At 35.0% G+C, this 19,229-nt stretch overlaps 1 protein-coding gene across 1 annotated transcript in view; it reads left to right on the forward strand.

Moving 5' to 3' along the window:
* The first annotated feature begins 3,178 nt into the window (after window positions 1-3,178).
* The window catches only part of ATR (ATR checkpoint kinase), an 84,314-nt gene continuing 68,263 nt past the window's right edge, over window positions 3,179-19,229 (forward strand). Inside the window, exons 1-9 of the mRNA XM_010952243.3 lie at window positions 3,179-3,404; window positions 11,149-11,240; window positions 12,309-12,458; window positions 13,938-14,815; window positions 15,642-15,820; window positions 16,301-16,492; window positions 17,506-17,696; window positions 18,173-18,325; window positions 18,914-19,106. Of these exons, the coding sequence (XP_010950545.2) occupies window positions 3,346-3,404; window positions 11,149-11,240; window positions 12,309-12,458; window positions 13,938-14,815; window positions 15,642-15,820; window positions 16,301-16,492; window positions 17,506-17,696; window positions 18,173-18,325; window positions 18,914-19,106 (2,087 nt within the window). The 5' untranslated portion in view covers window positions 3,179-3,345. The remainder of the gene's footprint in view (window positions 3,405-11,148; window positions 11,241-12,308; window positions 12,459-13,937; window positions 14,816-15,641; window positions 15,821-16,300; window positions 16,493-17,505; window positions 17,697-18,172; window positions 18,326-18,913; window positions 19,107-19,229) is intronic.

Below are 19,229 nucleotides of genomic sequence, written 5' to 3' on the forward strand. Positions count from 1 at the left end.
TGCAGTTTGGCTATACAGGATTATTTGTTCTGCTTTATTATGTTTCAGAATATTGACTTGTGGTTTTGTTGGTCTGTTATTTGAGGCTATCCAGTGAAAACCAACAGACATGTGCCCCTTTGTACACATTAATCTGTAACGATATTCAATATGTAGTCAAGCTATTAAAGCAGGGGAATGGCATGATCATATTTGAGTCTTGTAAAAGTGCTCCATCTGCTGTGTGAAACAACTCCACACAACATCGGCATCATCTAGGAGCAAAGTGTTTTTAATTATTAAACATGAAAATTATTAAATAATTTTAAAACTTTGAAATTATTTTAAAATGAAAGTTATTAAAATTATTTAAAATACAAATTATTGTATGTATGTGTATGTACCAAGGAGGTGTATATTGAAGACCACTCAGGTGTAGAAAGGAACTTGTAAAATTGTTTATATTTTTTTCATTTCTTTAAGATTTGTATTTTAGTGTATACAATAAAATCCTGACAAAATGGAGTTTTAAAAAAAATTCAATGCATTATTATTGAACTTGCAGAGCTAGGCAGCCAGGAATTCCGGCATCTGACTAAACCAAGTCCATCTTCGTCTCATTTCGGTTATGGTGCCACCTGGTGGTCATGGGACAATTCTACACACAGGCTGGCTGGAACTTCAAGGACATTGGTTGGTGTCCTGTTGTGGGCTCATCTGAGACATTTAGGAAACCAAAGTGCCAAGGCCATAGGAACCCACCCTCATCAGACTCTCTGCTTCCAACATCACTCTTCCCACACATTCCACTCCCCCAAATGATAAAAGGAGAGTGAGAGGAAGCAATCAACAGCTGTATTATGTCCAAATTTACATTATAGTAAGTTTTAGGTATATTAGAATACAGTACTAAATATTGTGGTTAATAAATAAATTTGTACATATTATGATGCATATTTGTAAAATGTCAACAATACTGTTGAAGAGCAAATAAAGTTGGAATACTCCACTGTAGAGAATAGACTGGAAGAAAAGCAAGCCCAAAGAAAGGCAAGCTAGAATGTCACTGATATAATTTGGGTAGAATACAGTGATAGTCTGAAATTAGAACAGGGGTAATGGGATTTGGAGGGAAGTGGATGGGTTTGATATTTAGGAGGTAGAATTTAGTCCTAATGTTTAAGAGATATGAAATAAAGTGCTTACAGATTAATTGATCTGATGCCTGTGATTTTCTTCGAAATAATCTGATTAGGTAGAGGGGAAATGGGAGGGGAGGTTATAGATGAAAGGAAGACTGGCCATATGCTAATTGTTGAAGCTGGGTGAGGGGCATAAGGGGGGTTCCTTATTCTAGTCTCTCTACTCTTGTATATATTTGAAAGTTTCCATAATAAAAAGTTAAACCAAAATAAAATACCTGGGAAAAGTTCAAGGGAAAACATTCAATAGAAAGACAGATATATGAAATATAAAGCTCAGAGATCCGAGCAGAGCAAAGAATTTGGGAGAGACCAGCATGCTAGTCACCCAAGTATAACAGATGTTAAATTCATCATAATTAATTCTGATCCTATTAGAAGAAAACCTTCACAGATATGTTGAAACCTTACCATTTCATTCCTTCTCTCCCTCTCCAGAGATACAATTCTCCTGGAGTTATGTAAGTCCTTCTCAACCATGTTTTCATACTTTCATTGTATATGTATGTACACATAGTTCACTCACACAAAATCTTATTTTATGGTTTTAAAATGGCATGTAAGTGATTTAACACTGTTATGTATTCTTCTGCAATTTGCTTTTTTTCCCACTCAACATCGTTTTCAGAATTCATACATCATTTATTTTAACTAACAAATGGTATTACACTGCAGGGTACTACCACCTCTTATTTAATCTTTACCATAATTTTATGAGGTATATACTATTAATCTCATTTTATAGATGAAAAACTGAAGTACAGAGAGGTTAACTTTACTGAGGTCATCTAGTTTCTAGCAGATGGCATGTGAACTTAAACAGGGCCTCAACTCGTAATCCCGTGTTCTTCCCACTATAGCATTCCATTATTTAACAAATATTTACCACACACTAACTATGTGCCAAGCACTGTTTTAGGTCCTGGATATCTAAGCAGTGAATAAAATAGACAAATCCTGCTCTCAAGGATCTTATATTCTAATTGGAGGAGACAGTCAACAAAATAACATGTAATATGTAATTTGGTTCCATGTGCTATGAAGAAAAATAAAGCAGGATGGAGGGGAAAAGAGTGTGCTAGTCTATGTGAGGCTCTCTGGTGACATTTCCACAAACATTTGAAGAGGGGTGATTTAAGAGGAGTGTTTAAGGTCAAGGTTAAGGGCACAGCAAGTGCAAAATCCATGAGGCAGGAGCGATTTGGCTGTCATTCCATCACTGTTTTTTTTTTAAGATACTGTATAACGATTATTTTCATGTACTAAGGAACGGATGTAAGCACTTGCGTGGCCTTGCCTAATTAAATACATAATTTTGACATATTAACAGCCTTTTAGGATGACCATTTTTCATATAAACAAACTGGGTTGAGCTAGAAAATGTCTACAGCCCCAAATCCACTGATTTACTTTAAAAATTAAATCATAATTAATAGGTGCTCATGACGGTGACATAAATGTACACAATACTGCTGCTGATTTGATAAGACACAAATAAACACAATTCAATCCTCTTTTTAAATATTAAAGGTTGGAAGCATCCTCAAAGGGAGACTACAAGTTGTTTCAAAAAAAAAAAAATCCCCCCAAACTACTAAAACAGAAAGGGCAAGGAGGAGCCCACCTTTTGCCCCGTATCTGTCAGAAAGGCTGTCAAGAGAGTGGTAGGAAAATGAGGAACCTGGAGTGACGCCGTGGAGAGACCTGGGATCTAGTCTGGGCCTTTAGTTGATGGATTGTCTCAGTTTTCACATTGGTGAAGCCAGGGATTCTGGGCTGGTGCCCACCATGCCCCTTTCCTCCCCAGATCCAGGGGTCTGGCTTCGCTGAGCCTCCCAAGCTGGGAGTGACCGAGCAGGGCAGATAAAACACAAAACTCTCGCGAATCTCGCCCGCCAGGAAGTCCCCGATCAAACCGAACCCTACTTGGGAAACTCGACAGGAGCGCGCCCCGCCCCTTTCCCCGCCCCCTCCGGCCTCCCGGCCTTCCCCGGGTCCTAGGCGGGAAGGAACCAGCGCCTGGAGAGCGGGCCGGCAGCGGCTTCCGGGAGGAGTTTTGGGCCTCGCGAGCCCCCGTCGGGCGCCGCGCCTTCTCACCAGAGGTAGCTGTGGAGACGCCGGGAGCCCGCCTCGGCGTCGTTGGCCAGTGCCGCGCGTCCTCAGCATGGGCGAGCATGGCCTGGAGTTGGCGTCTATGATCCCCGCCCTGCGGGAGCTGGGCAGGTAGGGCCAGGCCCGGCATCTCACGTGCTCTCTCTCCCCAGCTGCGCGCGTTCCGGCTGCAATCCCCTCAACCCCGGCCGCGGCCCTTGTGGAGGTGTCCGCCGCTGACTTGAGCGTTCCTTCCTCAGAGAGGCGGGTGAAAGGCGTCGCCGCTGCAGAAAGGCGCTCCAAGGGGAGAGGTCGTCTGCTCACCACCCCCGTTACCTCAGCGGTGCCTGGGAGCTCGCCCCCTGGCCCCGCCTCAGGGAATTGCGTCTGTGGCGGGAGGGAAGGGTCCCTTCTGATCACTTTCTGGTCACTTTCCTTCACTCATTTTCTTCTTGAAAGCCTCTTTCCTCAGATAGAGTACTTAACCCACAGACTTTCCCTTTTCTATTCTTTGTTATCGCTCGTGGAGGAATTGGTTTTTAGCTTTATGTTTCGACTCAAGTATAAGTCAAACATAAGATTCAAACATAACATTCTGCTCTCAGAAGAAAATCACTGTTTCTGATTTTATGCAAGGAAGACCAATTGCTGGAAAAACTTTCTTCGAAGTGAAACCATAGGCCATTCTGGAGAAGGGACCCCTTTCATACTGATCATCCAGTCCCCAATCAGACTAGTCACAAGTCTCAAGGATCTGCCACGACATCCACAAAGTATAAATGTGCACAGAATGTTGCCAAAACTTGAAAATAACAATGTTCCATTTGCAAGAGCTTTTTTTTTCTTTTTTCTTTAAACCAAAGAGTAGAATCATGTAAACCAATATCCTGCCAGAAGAAAGGGAAGAGTTGTTAATGGCTGTTCCCCATTCAACATACACACAGCCTTCCCTCAACCAGGCCTAAAGACTAGAAGGCTGGGTTTTTGTTTGTTTGTTTGTTTTTGTAACCCACTGTGAACAGGAAATAAGTGGGCTTGTACTGCTTTTGCAGTTGAACTATCAACTGGAATAGTTGCTTTCCAGTTTCTTAAACTGTTTGGAAACTTAGCACACAGCCAAACTGACAGTAAGCCCATGGGAGGTTTAATTCCTTTTCTTTTTGCAGTGCAATTGTGACCGCCACTTGTTAGCCATCAAAGACATTGGCATTAGTCTTCCTCAGTTATAGAAATGAGAGGAATGAAGGGACCATATTTGTCTTAACTGAGTCATCCTGTTTCTGTGTGTATGATGTCTTTTTCCACTCTGCATGAATGTTGCTTATTCAACATCTACACCCAGAAATGAAAATTAACATATCCAAAGAAAAACTCCTGATTTACTGTCCTTAAACCTGTTCCTTCCCTAAATTATTGTAAATGTACCAACTAAAAGCCTAAGAGTTATCCTTGATTTTTTTCCGCCTTACCCCTTAATAATCCATCAGCAAGTCTTGTCAACCCTACCTTTAAAAAACATTTTTCACTTTCTCCAGTGCTAGCACCGTAATTTCCTGTCTGGACTCTTAAACAGTAACCTCTCAGCTGATTTCTCTTTCCACTTTTATCCACTTATAGTGGATTTCCCACTCAGCAACCAATGTGATTTTTACAACAATAAATCACATTGTAGATGGTATAACATTACTCCTCTGCTCAAAGCCTCCTTTCGATTTCCAGCACGCTTAGAATAAAATCCAGGCCTGTGAGGTCCTCCATAATCTGGCCTCTGCCTGCCTCTGACTTTGTGGCCTTATATCCCTCCCTTGCTTACTCTACTCCAATAATAGTGCCTAATTTTTTTGTGTATACGAAGGTCATTTCTGCCTTTGTTCCTTTGCACTTGTTTCTTCCATCTGAACACTGGCTAGTCCCTTCAGATGTCATCTCTGAGAACTGTGCTGATCTTCCTGTTTAAGATTACTTTGTAATCACAAGATATTTTCAGTTAGTGAATGTTGATATTAAAATATCAAATGGGACAATGGGAGGGAGATGGGGGGCTGGGGAGTAGCAGCACTAGCCACTACAGGAGGTTTGGATGGTGAGAAGCAGCCAGTCATGTGAAACTGGGAGCAGTGTCTGAGCTGGGGTAGGAAACACAGAGGTGTCTAGGTGGGAATGAGCCTTCTTTATAAAAGAATAGGAAGAAGCCTGGAACATAGGGAGCAAAGAGGGGAGTGGTATTAATTGAGGATGGAGGGGTAGGCAGGGGCCAGGTCCTTTAGTACTTAATAGGGCAGAATGAGGAGTCAGATTTTATTTTTAAGTGCAATGGGAAGCCATAGGGATGCTTTAAACGGGAAATAACGTAACTGAGTTAGTGTTTTAAAAACATATTTACCCTTCACTCACCCACTTAGAACCCTTCAGTGTCTCATTGCCCTCAGTACAAAATCTAAAGTCTTTAGTGGGTCCTTTTGAGCTTTGACCTTATCTTCTTTTTTCAGTTTTGTTTCCAGTTACTGCCTCCCTCTTCTTTCACCATGTAGAACCTCTTACAGTTTCTAGAGCAGTTTCTGTTCTTGTTCCTGAGCTTTTGCACATATTGTTTCCTCCTTTTGGGATACCCTCCTTCCTTCCCTTATTTTACTTGCCTATCCCCTTTGGGACTCAGCTTTGTATCATCTCCTCCAGGAAGCCTTGACTGATAGGTCCTGCTCATGGCTGAGTATCCCTCTTGTGTTCTGTCTTAACTCTATTAATACTTAGCTCTATCTTGGCTCTACATTAATCCTTTGTTAAAATTTCCCGCTTACCTTTTTGTCCTTTAATCTACAAATTCTTTAAGGGCAGATACATGGTTTCTTGTTTATCCTGGCATTTGATGCTTGCCCTAGAGGAGGTGCAAAGTGTTTGTTAAACATATCCAAACTTCATGTGATGCTTGAATTTCCACTCAAATATTACTGTATACTTTTGAAAAAGTATACCCTCTTAGCTCAGTTCCAAGGTAGAGGTTGCAAAATAAGAAATACTTAACTCTCACGTGAATTTCCTTATTCTGATAGTAAATCTAATGAATGATAATCAGTTCACCTTTTTTAAAAGCTGATTTTTAAAAATTATACAAATAACTCAGGAATGAATAATCTTTTTACAAAGTTAAACTTTATAGGAAACTCTGATCACCTCCCACAATCCCAATTCCTCTCCCCCACATACCTCCTCATTCACATTTTTAAATGACACTTCCCAGATTATCCTTGGTTTTTGACAAAATCTCCTGATTTTGTCTAAAACAATTCATGTTACCTTGTAATTCCAGACTTAAAATTTTTTTGTTACATCTAAATCTGTGATATCCTGTAATGTAATATGGATACTGAGCACTTCACATGTCACTAGTCTCAGTTGAAATATTGAGATGTGCTCTTAATGTAAGATACTGGGTTTCAAAGACTTAGTACCGACCCCCCCCCAAAAAAAGAAATGCAAATAATATTGATTACATGTTCAAATAATATTTTGGATATATTGTTGCTATGAACACTTCCTGTTTCTTTTTACATTCTTAATGTGGCTACTAGAAAAATTAAAATTTAAAATGTTGTTTGCATTATATTTCTGTTGGCCAGTACTGTTTTACATAAGATAAATGGTGCCAAGTTTTTTTCTCTTTCACATAAAAACACAACTACTTAAAAAAAAAAACTACTTGTTCTTTGATTCTGTATATGTAGAGTTATATTACTTGTAAATGTTAATTTCAATAACTTACTGGTTTTCTGTCAAACAAGACACAGTTCTAGGTGAAGTATAGGGGATACAAAGAGAAATAAAACACATTTTCCCTCTTGGAGGAGCTTATGGTTTAGTGGTGCTACAGAGAATTCACCTTTATAAGCCTATGGTCTAGTGGTGGAGAATAAGTAGATACTCCACAGGTCCAGAAAGGTTATAATTAAGGAATAAAGAACCACAAGATTTAAGAAGATTCTTAAGAACCCAGCCATTTATTCAACAAAAATTTTTGGACTGTTTACTATGTACCAGGACCATTTCTGTCATGACAGTTATTAGCTGTAAATGCCATAGATCCTGTACGTAATCAGTTAGGATTGGACTTGGTGATTGAATAATCAAGAAAATAATTAATCTCATTTTTTCTTTTAGCATTGTTTAAGATAAGTGGGAAAAATATATGTACATTTTACAGTGCATACAGATGTATTAAGTTGTCATTATATGAAATACATAATTTTATTCTTTATAAATATCCAGCTTACTTACCTACTACATCCTCAGCTGTTTTGTCAGTAGAAATGATAGACTGATCTAATCATTTATACACAGCTTTTCATGAATCCTCTAGACAGAGTTAGTTATTTCCTGCTTTGGGTGTGTATGACACTTCCTTAAAATTATTTGTGTGCATTCTTCCCCTCTCCCCAGCAACTTCCTTGAAGCAGAGGATCTTTTCTTCTTTTATTTGCCTTTTGAGTTCATTATATTATTAGTATCTCTACCCATTTTTTCCTCTTGTATTAATGAATATGTATTAATGATTATCATTAGGATTAATAATAATCCTCCTGTCTGCAAATTATCTCTTTACTTGTACATGGTGCCAGGAAGGAAAGCCAAGTTTCAAGAATCAGTTGTTGAAGTCTCTCTATCTTACAGGAAACAAAACAAAACTAACTAAACCCTCTTGACCTCATATATTCCTTTAGTTACCACTAACCCCAATTCTGCATTTCATGGTCAAATTTTAGAAAGAGAATGCTCTTCTCAATATTCACATTTCATTTGCTTTTCAACTCCTTGCAATCTGGTTTCTGCCTTCACCTCTACATTAAAACTTTGAAATCCAAAGGACATTAAAAAATTACCTCAAAGTGGATCAAAGACCTAAACATAAAAGCTAAAACTATAAAACTTTTAGAAGAGAACTCTTACAGGAAAAGCTTCTTGTGATTTCCTGGATATGACACCAAAAGCATGACAGCATATGAAAAAATAGATCAAATTAAAATTCATTAAAATTAAAACATTTTGTACATCAAAAGACAGCATCAACAGAGTGTAAAGGCAACCTATGGAAAGAAAGAAAATGTTTGTAAATCATATCTGATAAGGAGTTAATATCCAGAATATAGTAAGAACTGCAGGTCAATAACAGCAACAAAAAACAAGCTGATATAAAAATGGAGAGTGGGCTTTCTCCGAAGAAGAAAGACAGATGGGCAAAACTCACATGAAAAGATGTTCACCATCTCTAATTACTATGGAATTGCGAATTGAAAGATAACACTGCAGACCCATGAGGACGGCTGCTATTAAAAAAATAATAGTAGTAACAAGTGTTAGTGAGGATAAGGAAGTATTGGAGCCTTTGTATATTGTTGATAGAGATGTAAAATGGTACAGGTGTTGTGGAAGCAGTATGGCAGTTTTTCAAAAAATTAAACAGAATTACCATATGATCCAGTATTTCCACTTCTAGGTATATACCCAACATAACTGAATCCATTTCATAGGGGTGTTATTCGCAGTAGCCAAAAAGTGGAAGCAACCTGAGTGCCTATGTAAGGATGGATGGATAAATAAAATGTATTATATACACACTGTGGAATATTATTTAGCCTTAGGAAGGAAATTCCAACACATGCTACAACATGCATGAACTGTGAAGACACTATGCTAAGTGAAATAAGTCGGTCACAAAAGGACAAATGTTAAGATTCAACTTATATGACATAAGTAGTGAAATTCATTGAGATACAATTATGGTTACCGAAGATTGGGAGGAGGGGGAAATGGGGAGATATTGTTTAATGAGTACAGTTTCAATTTGGGAAAATGAAAAAGTTCCGGAGAGGAATGATGGTGATGGTATAGGATAGTGTGAATGTACTTAATGCTACAGAACTATACACTTAAAAATGGTTAAAATGGTAAATTTTATGTTATGTGTATTTCACCATGATTAAAAAATATCCAAAGGAGTTTTTAACAAACTAATTTTATTTGATCCTGTTGATACCTCCCTCCTTAAAATTCTAACCTCCTTGGATTCTAGAACACATTTCTCATGGTTTTTCTTTCTGTTTCTCTGGCCCTCTTTCCTTTTCTCCTTCATGACTCCTCTAACCTTGACTTAGGGCTCTCTCTTTGGCTTTCTTGTTACTTAATACATTTGCATTCATATCCAAGGCTTCCACTACTACTAGCGCTAATAGTGATACGTATGTAATTTCTATGAGCATCAGTCTCCTCATATGCAAATAGGATTTAATATCCCTATCTTATTTCTTGTGAAATATGAAATAATACATGTGTAGCCTTGTTTGATATGTATTATTTTCTAATGATAACTTAATCAATATCTCTAGGCTACATGTTTCTTGAGGTCTGGAACTGTAACAACAATCTCTTGGACATCCCACTTAGTTGTTCCCTTGAGACTTTAAACTCAGTATTTCTAAAACTGTTCTTTTTTCTCCCCAGACCTGTGCTTCCACCTCTGTTAACTGTTTTTGGTGAATGGCTTCATAATCCAGGCTCAGGAGAGGGCTAGGTTGACTTATCAGTCTCCTCCACTAAACTGTCTTTCTTCTTCCCAGCAGTAGCTTCTCATGTGTTGTGTGGCACATTGTAGGTACTGGATGAATGCTGATGACATGAATGACTGTGTGATTCTTCATTATGTAATGGGACACAAACTGTCTATTATATTCTTATATTTATTCTTTGGTGGTTTACACCAAATCATGGAACTCAAGTTGAATTCATTCAAGATTTTAGGATATTCTTCCTCTGCTTAATTATTGTATCTCCTTTTACTATTATTTTTTCTTGATTGGACCTGAGACTCAATATGTGTATTTTTTCCTAACATTTTATTCAATTTTTATTGTGGAAAATATCAAACATGAAATAAAAGATACAATGATATGTTGATTTCCCATTTCACCTAATAATTATTAGTTTATGGCTCTCTTCCTCTTATCAGATTACTTTGCAGCAAATTCCAGACATCTTTTTATCTGTAAACATTAGTATTTATCTCTAAAGGATAAAGACCTTTTAAACATACCACAATACCATTATCACACCTAAAGAGATAATTCTTAACAATATCAAATATCTAGTCTGTGTTTGAATTTTCCTCATTGTCATATGTAGTTTGCTATTAGTTTTTTATTTTTTAATCAGAATCCAGTGTAGGATCATGTAATTGGTTTATATGGTTCTATGTCTTCATTGTAGGTTTCTCCTCCTCTTTTTTCACTTGGAATTTTCTTGTTGGAAAAAGTATTTTCTATAGATTTTCTAAAAGTCTAAATCAGCACTGTTCAATAGAACTATAATGGAAGCCACATATATATTTGAAATTTTTCTAGTAGCTACATTGCAAAATGGAGAAAGGAAATAGGTGAAATTAATTTTTAATTATATATATTATTTAACTCAGTATATCCAGATATTATTGTTTCAACATGTAATTAATATAAAATTATTAAAGCAATATTATATATTTCTGGTATGAATATTCAGAATCCAATGTGTATTTTTTATTTGTAGCACATTTCATTTTGGACTTACTACATATCAAATTCTCAAAAGCTGCGTGTAATAAGGGCTACCATATTGGACAGTGCAAGCCTAGACTTTGCAGACTGGATGCCTGTGGTGTCATTTAGCATGTTCTTTTTTTCCTTGTAAATCAGTAACATGTATTTAGATTTTCCTTTCGTTTTTAAACAGAAGGATACTATGAATGTCAACATTAAGACTAAAACATACTTAGTAAGTTCAACTGTAGATAATTTTTTACAAATGAAATTGTTAGTCCCTTTTAAGGGTTAAAAACGTTTTATTTGTATTTTAGTGCCAGTCCAGAGGAATATAACACCATTGTACAGAAGCCAAGACAAATTCTATGTCAGTTCATTGACAGAATACTTACAGATGTAAATGTTGGTAAGAAACAGTTATTTCTTATATAAATTTTATAAATTAAATTGTTTTCTTTTCCATGTATACAGCATTATACTAGATATTTTTCTCTCCATGTAGTTTTAGATATATAGGTAGAATTCACGATGTTACTATTTTCAAGCAAGTTATTTACAGTGTTACTTGTTATATAATACAATTTAAGATTTTAAAGTAATTCTAGTTTCCTCTTTGTTTTCTAGATTTTCTGCTGCTTGCTATGAGTTCTTATTTGATATGTAGTACTATAGATTAAAAAATATTTGGCAAGTTCTAATGATACATTCCCTATTTTAGCTAGGCCTAGTGCCAGTGGTTGAGAAACAGCAAATGCCATCAAAAAAAATTCTAAATAAGAGTTGGTGACTTTGTCTATGGGATGTAATGAGATTTTGTGAGTGGTTGATCTATTTCCTGTTTGTGGTGGTCTGAAAGACAGATATTACCAGCTTGTCAAGATGGTGTCACATGTGTCCTGTCTGTTAAAATTACATGGAAGGAGTAATATAGAGTGCGTTAAATTTATAAATTTAATTCCAAATTTGGCACAGATTTTATGACTTATAATAGTCATTTAGCTTTTCTTTTTCAATCAGTAAAATTATGAGTTGTCTAAAAATAACAACAGACTACTGAATACTTGCAAAACATGTTTTCATATGCTATTCCATCTGTTTAGACCGCTTGCCCTTACCCTCTCTGCTTGACCAACTTCTCCTCATCTAGGAATCATCTCCTTCACAGCATGTTCCCAGACACTTGTTTCCACTATTCTGGATTACTGTAGTTAACATATTGTATTATAATTACTAGTTTATTTGTCTGACTCCCATACCTGATTGTGAGGGGTTTTTTTGTCCTCAGATTTAATATAGTACCAGGCATATTGTAAGCCTATAGCATATGTTTGGTGAATGAATGAGTAATAGATGAATATACATGATTACTAAACATTTAAAAGTAGAAACATAGGATTATAGTGCTAGTTTCTTAACAAAAGGACTGCCATTTAATTTGTCATGACTTTTTTAAATGAATTTTTTCTTGTTTTAGTTGCTCTAGAACTTGTAAAGAAAACTGACTCTCAGCCAACCTCTGTGATGTTGCTTGATTTCATTCAGCATATCATGAAGTCCTCCCCACTTATGTTTGTAAATGTGAATGGAAGCCATGGGCAAAATGAGGCTAAAGGCAGTTGTATTGGTACGTCCTGCTATTTGTGCATTCCTTTGCTATCTCTTTTATGAAATCTATCTTCTTCTGCTCTTCTGAAATGTAACACACTTTGTTACACATATTTTAGTCAAATTTGCTATAAATTGAGAGAGCAAAATGGTAATGGTTAGTTTTATTTCATGCATCCTTGTTGTTTTACTTTGTTATGAACTAGATACCCAGAATGGAGCAGAGGTAATTGAATATGTTTATTTGCCATTGAACACTTCAGCAGTTTTCTTTTTTCTGTTTGTGGTAATCTTCTTCTAGATCAGGCATTAGCAGACTATCACCCACAGGCTGGCTGCATGTTTTTGTGAACAAAATTTCGTTGTAATAGTCATTAAGCCACTAAGAACACTTAATTGTCTGCAACTACTTCACAGGCAACATTGAGTTGTTGACATGAAGACCGGCTGACCCTCAAGCCTAAAATATTTCCTATCTAGCCCTGTAAGAACAAGTTTGCTGACTCCTGTTCTGGATGTTGAAGCATTTTTCTAGGCTTTATTCTTACAGTTCCCACTACTATAGTCCCTTTATTGGCTTCCTCATAGAAATGTAAAACAAACATCTTTTTTTTCTGTACAGTGCGTAGAGTATTTTAAAAAATTTTTGCTTGAATTTGAAGACTTAACTTTGATAGCATGTCCTCCAAAAAGTCTTTTCTGACCACCACTGCCTGCCTACCCTAGGACTGGCTTAGTTGCTTTTTCTTTATGCTCAGTACAGAGTATTCAACACTGCTTCTGTCATGGTGGTTATTAAACTGTATTATAAATACCTGTTTGTCTATATTCTTTGCTACACTGATTTTTAAACAACAGGTCATAACCTATTTAGTGGGTTATGAAGATGAAATATAACAGACTAGAAAATATGTTATGTTGCGTGTAATAAAAGTACTATTTCATGAAACTTGTTTCACGTATATAAATGAAACAAATATGCATATGTATATACTGTCATGAAATAAAATATATCTCTTAGTTATAGTTAAAAAGTTTGAGAAACCCCTTATAGTATTCATGAGGACAGGCCTCTGACTGATTTGTTCTTATGCACCTGGGACAGAATCACTACTCAATATTTGTTGAAGGAGTGAAAGTAAGTACTGTTTATTGAGCATTTGTTTAACTTTAGGTACATGCTGAGAATTTCATGTATATTATCTTAGTCGATCTTTAGGGTAACATGTAAAGTAGGTGTCATTATTTCCCTTTCATAAATGAAATTACGGAGGTTTAGAGAAATGCAAAGTTCACACAACTGATAAATGGAAAGCTAGGAATTTGTCTGACTCCAAAATTGGTATTTTAAATTATTATGATATGTTTCCATTGTGTAGGGAATGTTTTAGACTATTTTGTTAGTGAAGTTTATACTTTAAAAATAAATCATCAAGCATTTAGCAAATTAATTAGCACCTCTGATGTACTTATTTAATATCTTTTGTTTATTTCAAAGAATTCAGTAATTGGATTGTAACAAGACTTCTGCGGATTGCAGCAACTCCATCGTGTCATATGTTACATGAGAAAATCTGTGAAGTCATCTGCTCATTATTATTTCTTTTTAAAAGCAAGAGTCCTGCTATTTTTGGTGTACTGACAAAGGAATTATTACATCTTTTTGAAGACCTGATTTACCTCCATGAAAGAGATGCAGAGGGACACTCTGTGGAATGGCCAGTGGTAGTTAGCCGATTTTTAAGTCAATTAGATGAACATGTTGGATATTTACAACCAGCTCCTTTGCAGTTCATGAACATGCAAAATTTAGAGCTTATTGAAGTCACTTTATTAACGGTTCTTATTCGTATTATTGCAGTTGTCTTTTTTAGAAGGCAAGAACTCTTACTTTGGCGGATAGGTTGTGGTCTGCTAGAGTATGGTAGTCCAAAAGTTAAATCTTTAGCAATTAGCCTTTTAACTGAACTCTTTGAGCTTGGAGGACTACCAGCACAACCAGCCAGCACTTTTTTCAGCTCATTTTTGGGATTATTAAAACACCTTGGAGAAATGGATGCTGACCAGTTGAAACTCTATGAAGAGCCACTGTCAAAGCTGATAAAGACACTGTTCCCTTCTGAAGCAGAAGCTTATAGAAATATTGAGCCTGTCTATTTAAGTATGCTGCTAGAAAAACTCTGTGTCATGTTTGAAGATGGTGTGCTTATGCAGCTTAAGTCTGATTTGCTAAAAGCAGCTTTGTGCCACTTACTGCAGTATTTCCTTAAATACGTGCCAGCTGGATATGAATCTGCTTTACAAGTCAGGAAGGTTTATGTGAGAAATATTTGTAGAGCTCTTGTGGATGTGCTTGGAGTTCAGATCAATGCAGAAGTAAGTCATTTTTAAGGTTACTTGTTAAGCATGTTATTTTGTTCTTAATTTAAGTGTATCCATATATTACAAGAGTAATAATGAGAAAATAGAATATCTTTAATAATTACATTCAGAATAGGATGATTTTCATGATCTACTTTGGCTTCCTATTATGAGTTTTTAATTTTATTTCAGAAAAATTTATTCACTGCATTGGTAATGAACTGCCATTGGAGTAGAATGTTTTAAAATAGAGTTTGTACAATGTAAGAATGTTTGTTGCATTATTAATTAAAAGGGGGAAAGTTATCAACTTAATTGCAAAAACTTTGAGCACTCACATAGATTTTTCTTTGACAGGTTATAATCAATCCCTTTTAGAAAACCTATGAGTATACAGTACTAGTCATGCCAAATTATACCTTTTTTTCTATTTGGACTGTGGGACACAGGCAGTAGAATGAAATAAATAATGCAATAAATCGATTAAATATTTTAGTTGATTTTATCTGCTAAGTCTTGCTAGATTTGTAGTATAAAAGAAGTTAGAAATTCTCTTGTAGAATTTTTCGTTGTGGCATTTTGGTCAAGGGAAAAACAAGTTATAGAGAGAAAGATTTGTCTTCAACCTCATGGTTCTAGATAGAGAACTCTATATGTGTTTATATATAGACCATGAAATAATATAGATTAACTTAGGTCTTTGTTTTGCTTGATAAGACTCTGAAAATAGTTGCCCTTACTAAAAATTTTATAACTAATACTTAATGCATTTTTGCTATCTATGAATAATATATACTTATTTTCTAAGAAATAGTTTTTGAAATTATTTTTGCTTTCTCAGTATTTGTTGGGCCCACTTTATGCAGCCTTAAAGATGGAAAGTATGGAAATCATTGAGGAGGTTCAGTGCCAAATTCAACAGGAAGATCTCAGCAGTGATAGTGATGGACTGTCACCCAAAAGACGTCGACTCAGCTCGTCTCTAAAGTCTTCCAAAAAGGCACCAAAACAGACTGAGGAGTATGACCATTCAGTTTGTATTTAGCCATTTAGTAAAACTTTATTCACTTAAGCATCATCTTTAGTTAAGTGCTTTGACTTAAATACACAAAGAACATTTGTTCTTTCTAAAGGTAGTCAAAGGGATGCTTAAAATACTTTAATAGTTCTTGTAGTCTATTCTATTATACAAGATTTCATGGCTAAGTATGGTTACTTAAAAGACTTTGTAAGTCTTTACTTGCCTGGCTAATACAACTTTTTAATACATGAAAAATCTCCAAGACTATACATCTATTAGCAATTTAAGAAATGTTAACAAATAAACTATTTTTTTGTAATGTAGCCAGAGAATTCCTATATTTCAGCCAACTGTGAAAGTTGTTTTAAATTTCAGTAGTTGACATCACATGCTGTCTTTTGTTTTAAAGATTTTTCATATTTTAATCAAATTTATATTGAATATGAACATCTTTGTGCTGTGGCTATAATTAATTTCAGAACTAAACATGTGGATATGAACAACAAGAGCATACTATGGAGTGCACTGAAACAGAAACTTGAGTCCCTTCAGATTTTCCTTGAATTGAATAGTCTGAAGAATCCTGTTATTGAGACTTTAGAAGGAATCGCTGTCATCTTACAGCTGACTGCTCTGTGTACTGTTCATTGCTCTCATCAAAACATGGACTGGTAAAATAACTTACATTTTCTGGATGTGGTCTGAGTAATAAATTTGAGTTTTCTGTTTTAGGAGACTTCTTTATTCACTTTATTTTTGTGACCTTAGAACACACTTTTCAGTGAAATTGAAATTTTTTATTGAGTACCTGCTAAATGCTAAATACTGTGTTAAGTACTATACATATCTTGTTTAATCTTTACAACAGTTCTTTGAAGTAAATGCTGGTATGTCCACTTTACGAATTAGAAATTGAAGCTCTTATTTGTCTGAAGCCTAAACTAAACTTTCCCTGGCATACATGAATAGAAAGCAGCAGAACACATTTTTATACAACTCAAAAGCAAGTGCTTTTCTAGCCAAACTATAGTCGAAAGAACTTTGCCCTTCAATAATAAGAGTAGGAATTTAGGACTAGTTAGAAGTATATTTTCGGTTTAGTATTCTTTTTTTTTTTAGTTTAGTATTCTTAATATAAGTTAATTACTCTATCAAAAGAAAGAAGTAAAATATGAACCCTCTCTGAAGATTTAGTCTTATTTTTATTGTCACGTTATAGCCCAACACTCTGTTACTTTTTTACATGATCATCTATTCGATATTTCCTGACTCACTCTTAATTAGCTAATACAAAGAAACTGTATTCGTCCATACTGCATTAAACTTGGAATTTGAGATAACTTGAAGGAATAGCTAATTAGGCTGAAGTCTGCCTTTGTCCTATTATTGAGAAAGGGTTTACGGGGGCATATCTTCTATTATTTTAAAGCCTGGTGTTGTCATATTTAAATATCCTAGATTAATTTTAATTACCAAATCCTAAGAGTAATTTAGACTAACAAAGAGATTAAACCTAAAGTAGTAATGATGTATTAATTGATATGCATGTACATTTACTTTGAATTGATTTTAAATTATAGGTTAGTTTTATACTCACAATTTCTTTAGGCTTACTATAATATTAGTTTTGCGTATAACAAAATTCATTTTTAATTCTGTGTCTTAAAAAATGTATTAACTGCAGCCATAATTTCAAGGACTGTCAACAGAAATGTAAGAAGAAACCTTCAGTAGTGATAACTTGGATGTCTTTGGATTTTTACACAAAAGTGATTAAGAGCTGTAGGACTTTGTTAGAATCTATTCAAAAACTTGACCTGGAGGCAGTTATTGACAAAGTGGTGAAAATATATGATGCTTTGATTTATATTCAAGGTGAGTACAAGTAAGCAATAGATCAAAATAACCTTTAAAGGTAATCAGTATAGAAACAGTTTTTCTCTTTTGCCAAAGCATAAATGCACAAATGTTTGGAATACCCTAAATTTTTTTGTTTCAGTTCTGTTGAGCTCATCAGTAACTTATAAGTTCCAAATTTATTTGTATCATATTTTGATTGATTATTACATTTTAGTCAGTAGACATTATAACTTTAAAATTTTTGGTTTGAGAATCTGAAGAATGCTATGATCCTTCTAAAAATGTATAAATGTGTATTTTTATAAAGTTATATTTAATCCTTTTACTCATATTCATAGACCTCAGAACATCATCTCTGTGTTAACCTCTGTTTATTCAGTGTTTGCTACAATTCCACTTGATGTGTAGAACATCTTTTTTTTTGAAAGAAGACATAGGTAAATATGATTAAGGAAAAGGTATAATTAAGCACCTGTTCTGTGTTTCTGTAGTAAACACTTCATTTGAAGATCATATCCTGGAAGATTTATGTGGAATGCTCTCACTTCCATGGATTTATTCCCATTCTGATGATGACTCTTTAAAGTTCACCACATTTGCCACCAATCTTTTAACATTAAGCCAGAAGATTTCAGATAGCTACTGTAAGTCATTACAAAATTCTATATGTATGGTTTGTTTTGTTTTAACTTGTCTCTATATATGACTTCTAACACTTAATCATTTCTATTTTTTCATTAATTACACGAGAAGGTACATTTTTTAATAATTCAAAAAGTAGTTAGACATGTGAAAAGTAATACATTGTAAGATTTGTACATCCTCAACTCTGTTCTGTCACATTGTTCTCAAAGATTTCATTCTAGTTCACATTCCTATTAGCAGAATATGTGAGTTCCTATAGTTTCACATTCTCACTGGCACTTGGCATTGTCAGACTTTAAAATTTTTGCTATCTTAAGAAAAAAGAATGCCAAAGACATAATTATCTAAAAAAAATTTTTTTTGGTATCTAATGGGTGTGATTTTTCTAGTTGGATTTCCCAGATTATTTAGTAAGATTGTGCATAGATGTTTTTCAGTGTACATGCTGTATTTTTGGAAAGGGAGCTTTCAATTAAATACTATGTGTTTTAAATGTTACTTGACTCCACAACAAAGAATAAATATATAAGTATACATGTATAAAATTAACACTTAGAAATCTTGTTTAATACACTTAATTTTTTCAGCACCACAGGCACAGTCACGATGTGTATTTCTTCTAACTCTGTTTCCAAGAAGAATATACCTTGAATGGAGAACAGCAGTTTACAGCTGGGCCCTGCAGAGCTCCCATGAAGTAATCCGGACAAGTTGTATAAATGGATTTTTTATCTTATTGCAGCAGCAGAATTCTTGTAACAGAGTTCCCAAAATTCTTATGTATGTATTAATATTTTAATTTGATTATATAACTTGATTGACTAGATATCATATATGTAAATTTATGTTTGTTGCTGGGTATATAGAGCAAATGTTGGTTTTAGTTTTAGAATTAAAATTTTT

The sequence above is a fragment of the Camelus bactrianus genome, chromosome 1 (genome assembly GCF_048773025.1).
Source record: "Camelus bactrianus isolate YW-2024 breed Bactrian camel chromosome 1, ASM4877302v1, whole genome shotgun sequence".
In the NCBI taxonomy this organism is placed as follows: Eukaryota; Metazoa; Chordata; class Mammalia; order Artiodactyla; family Camelidae; genus Camelus; species Camelus bactrianus.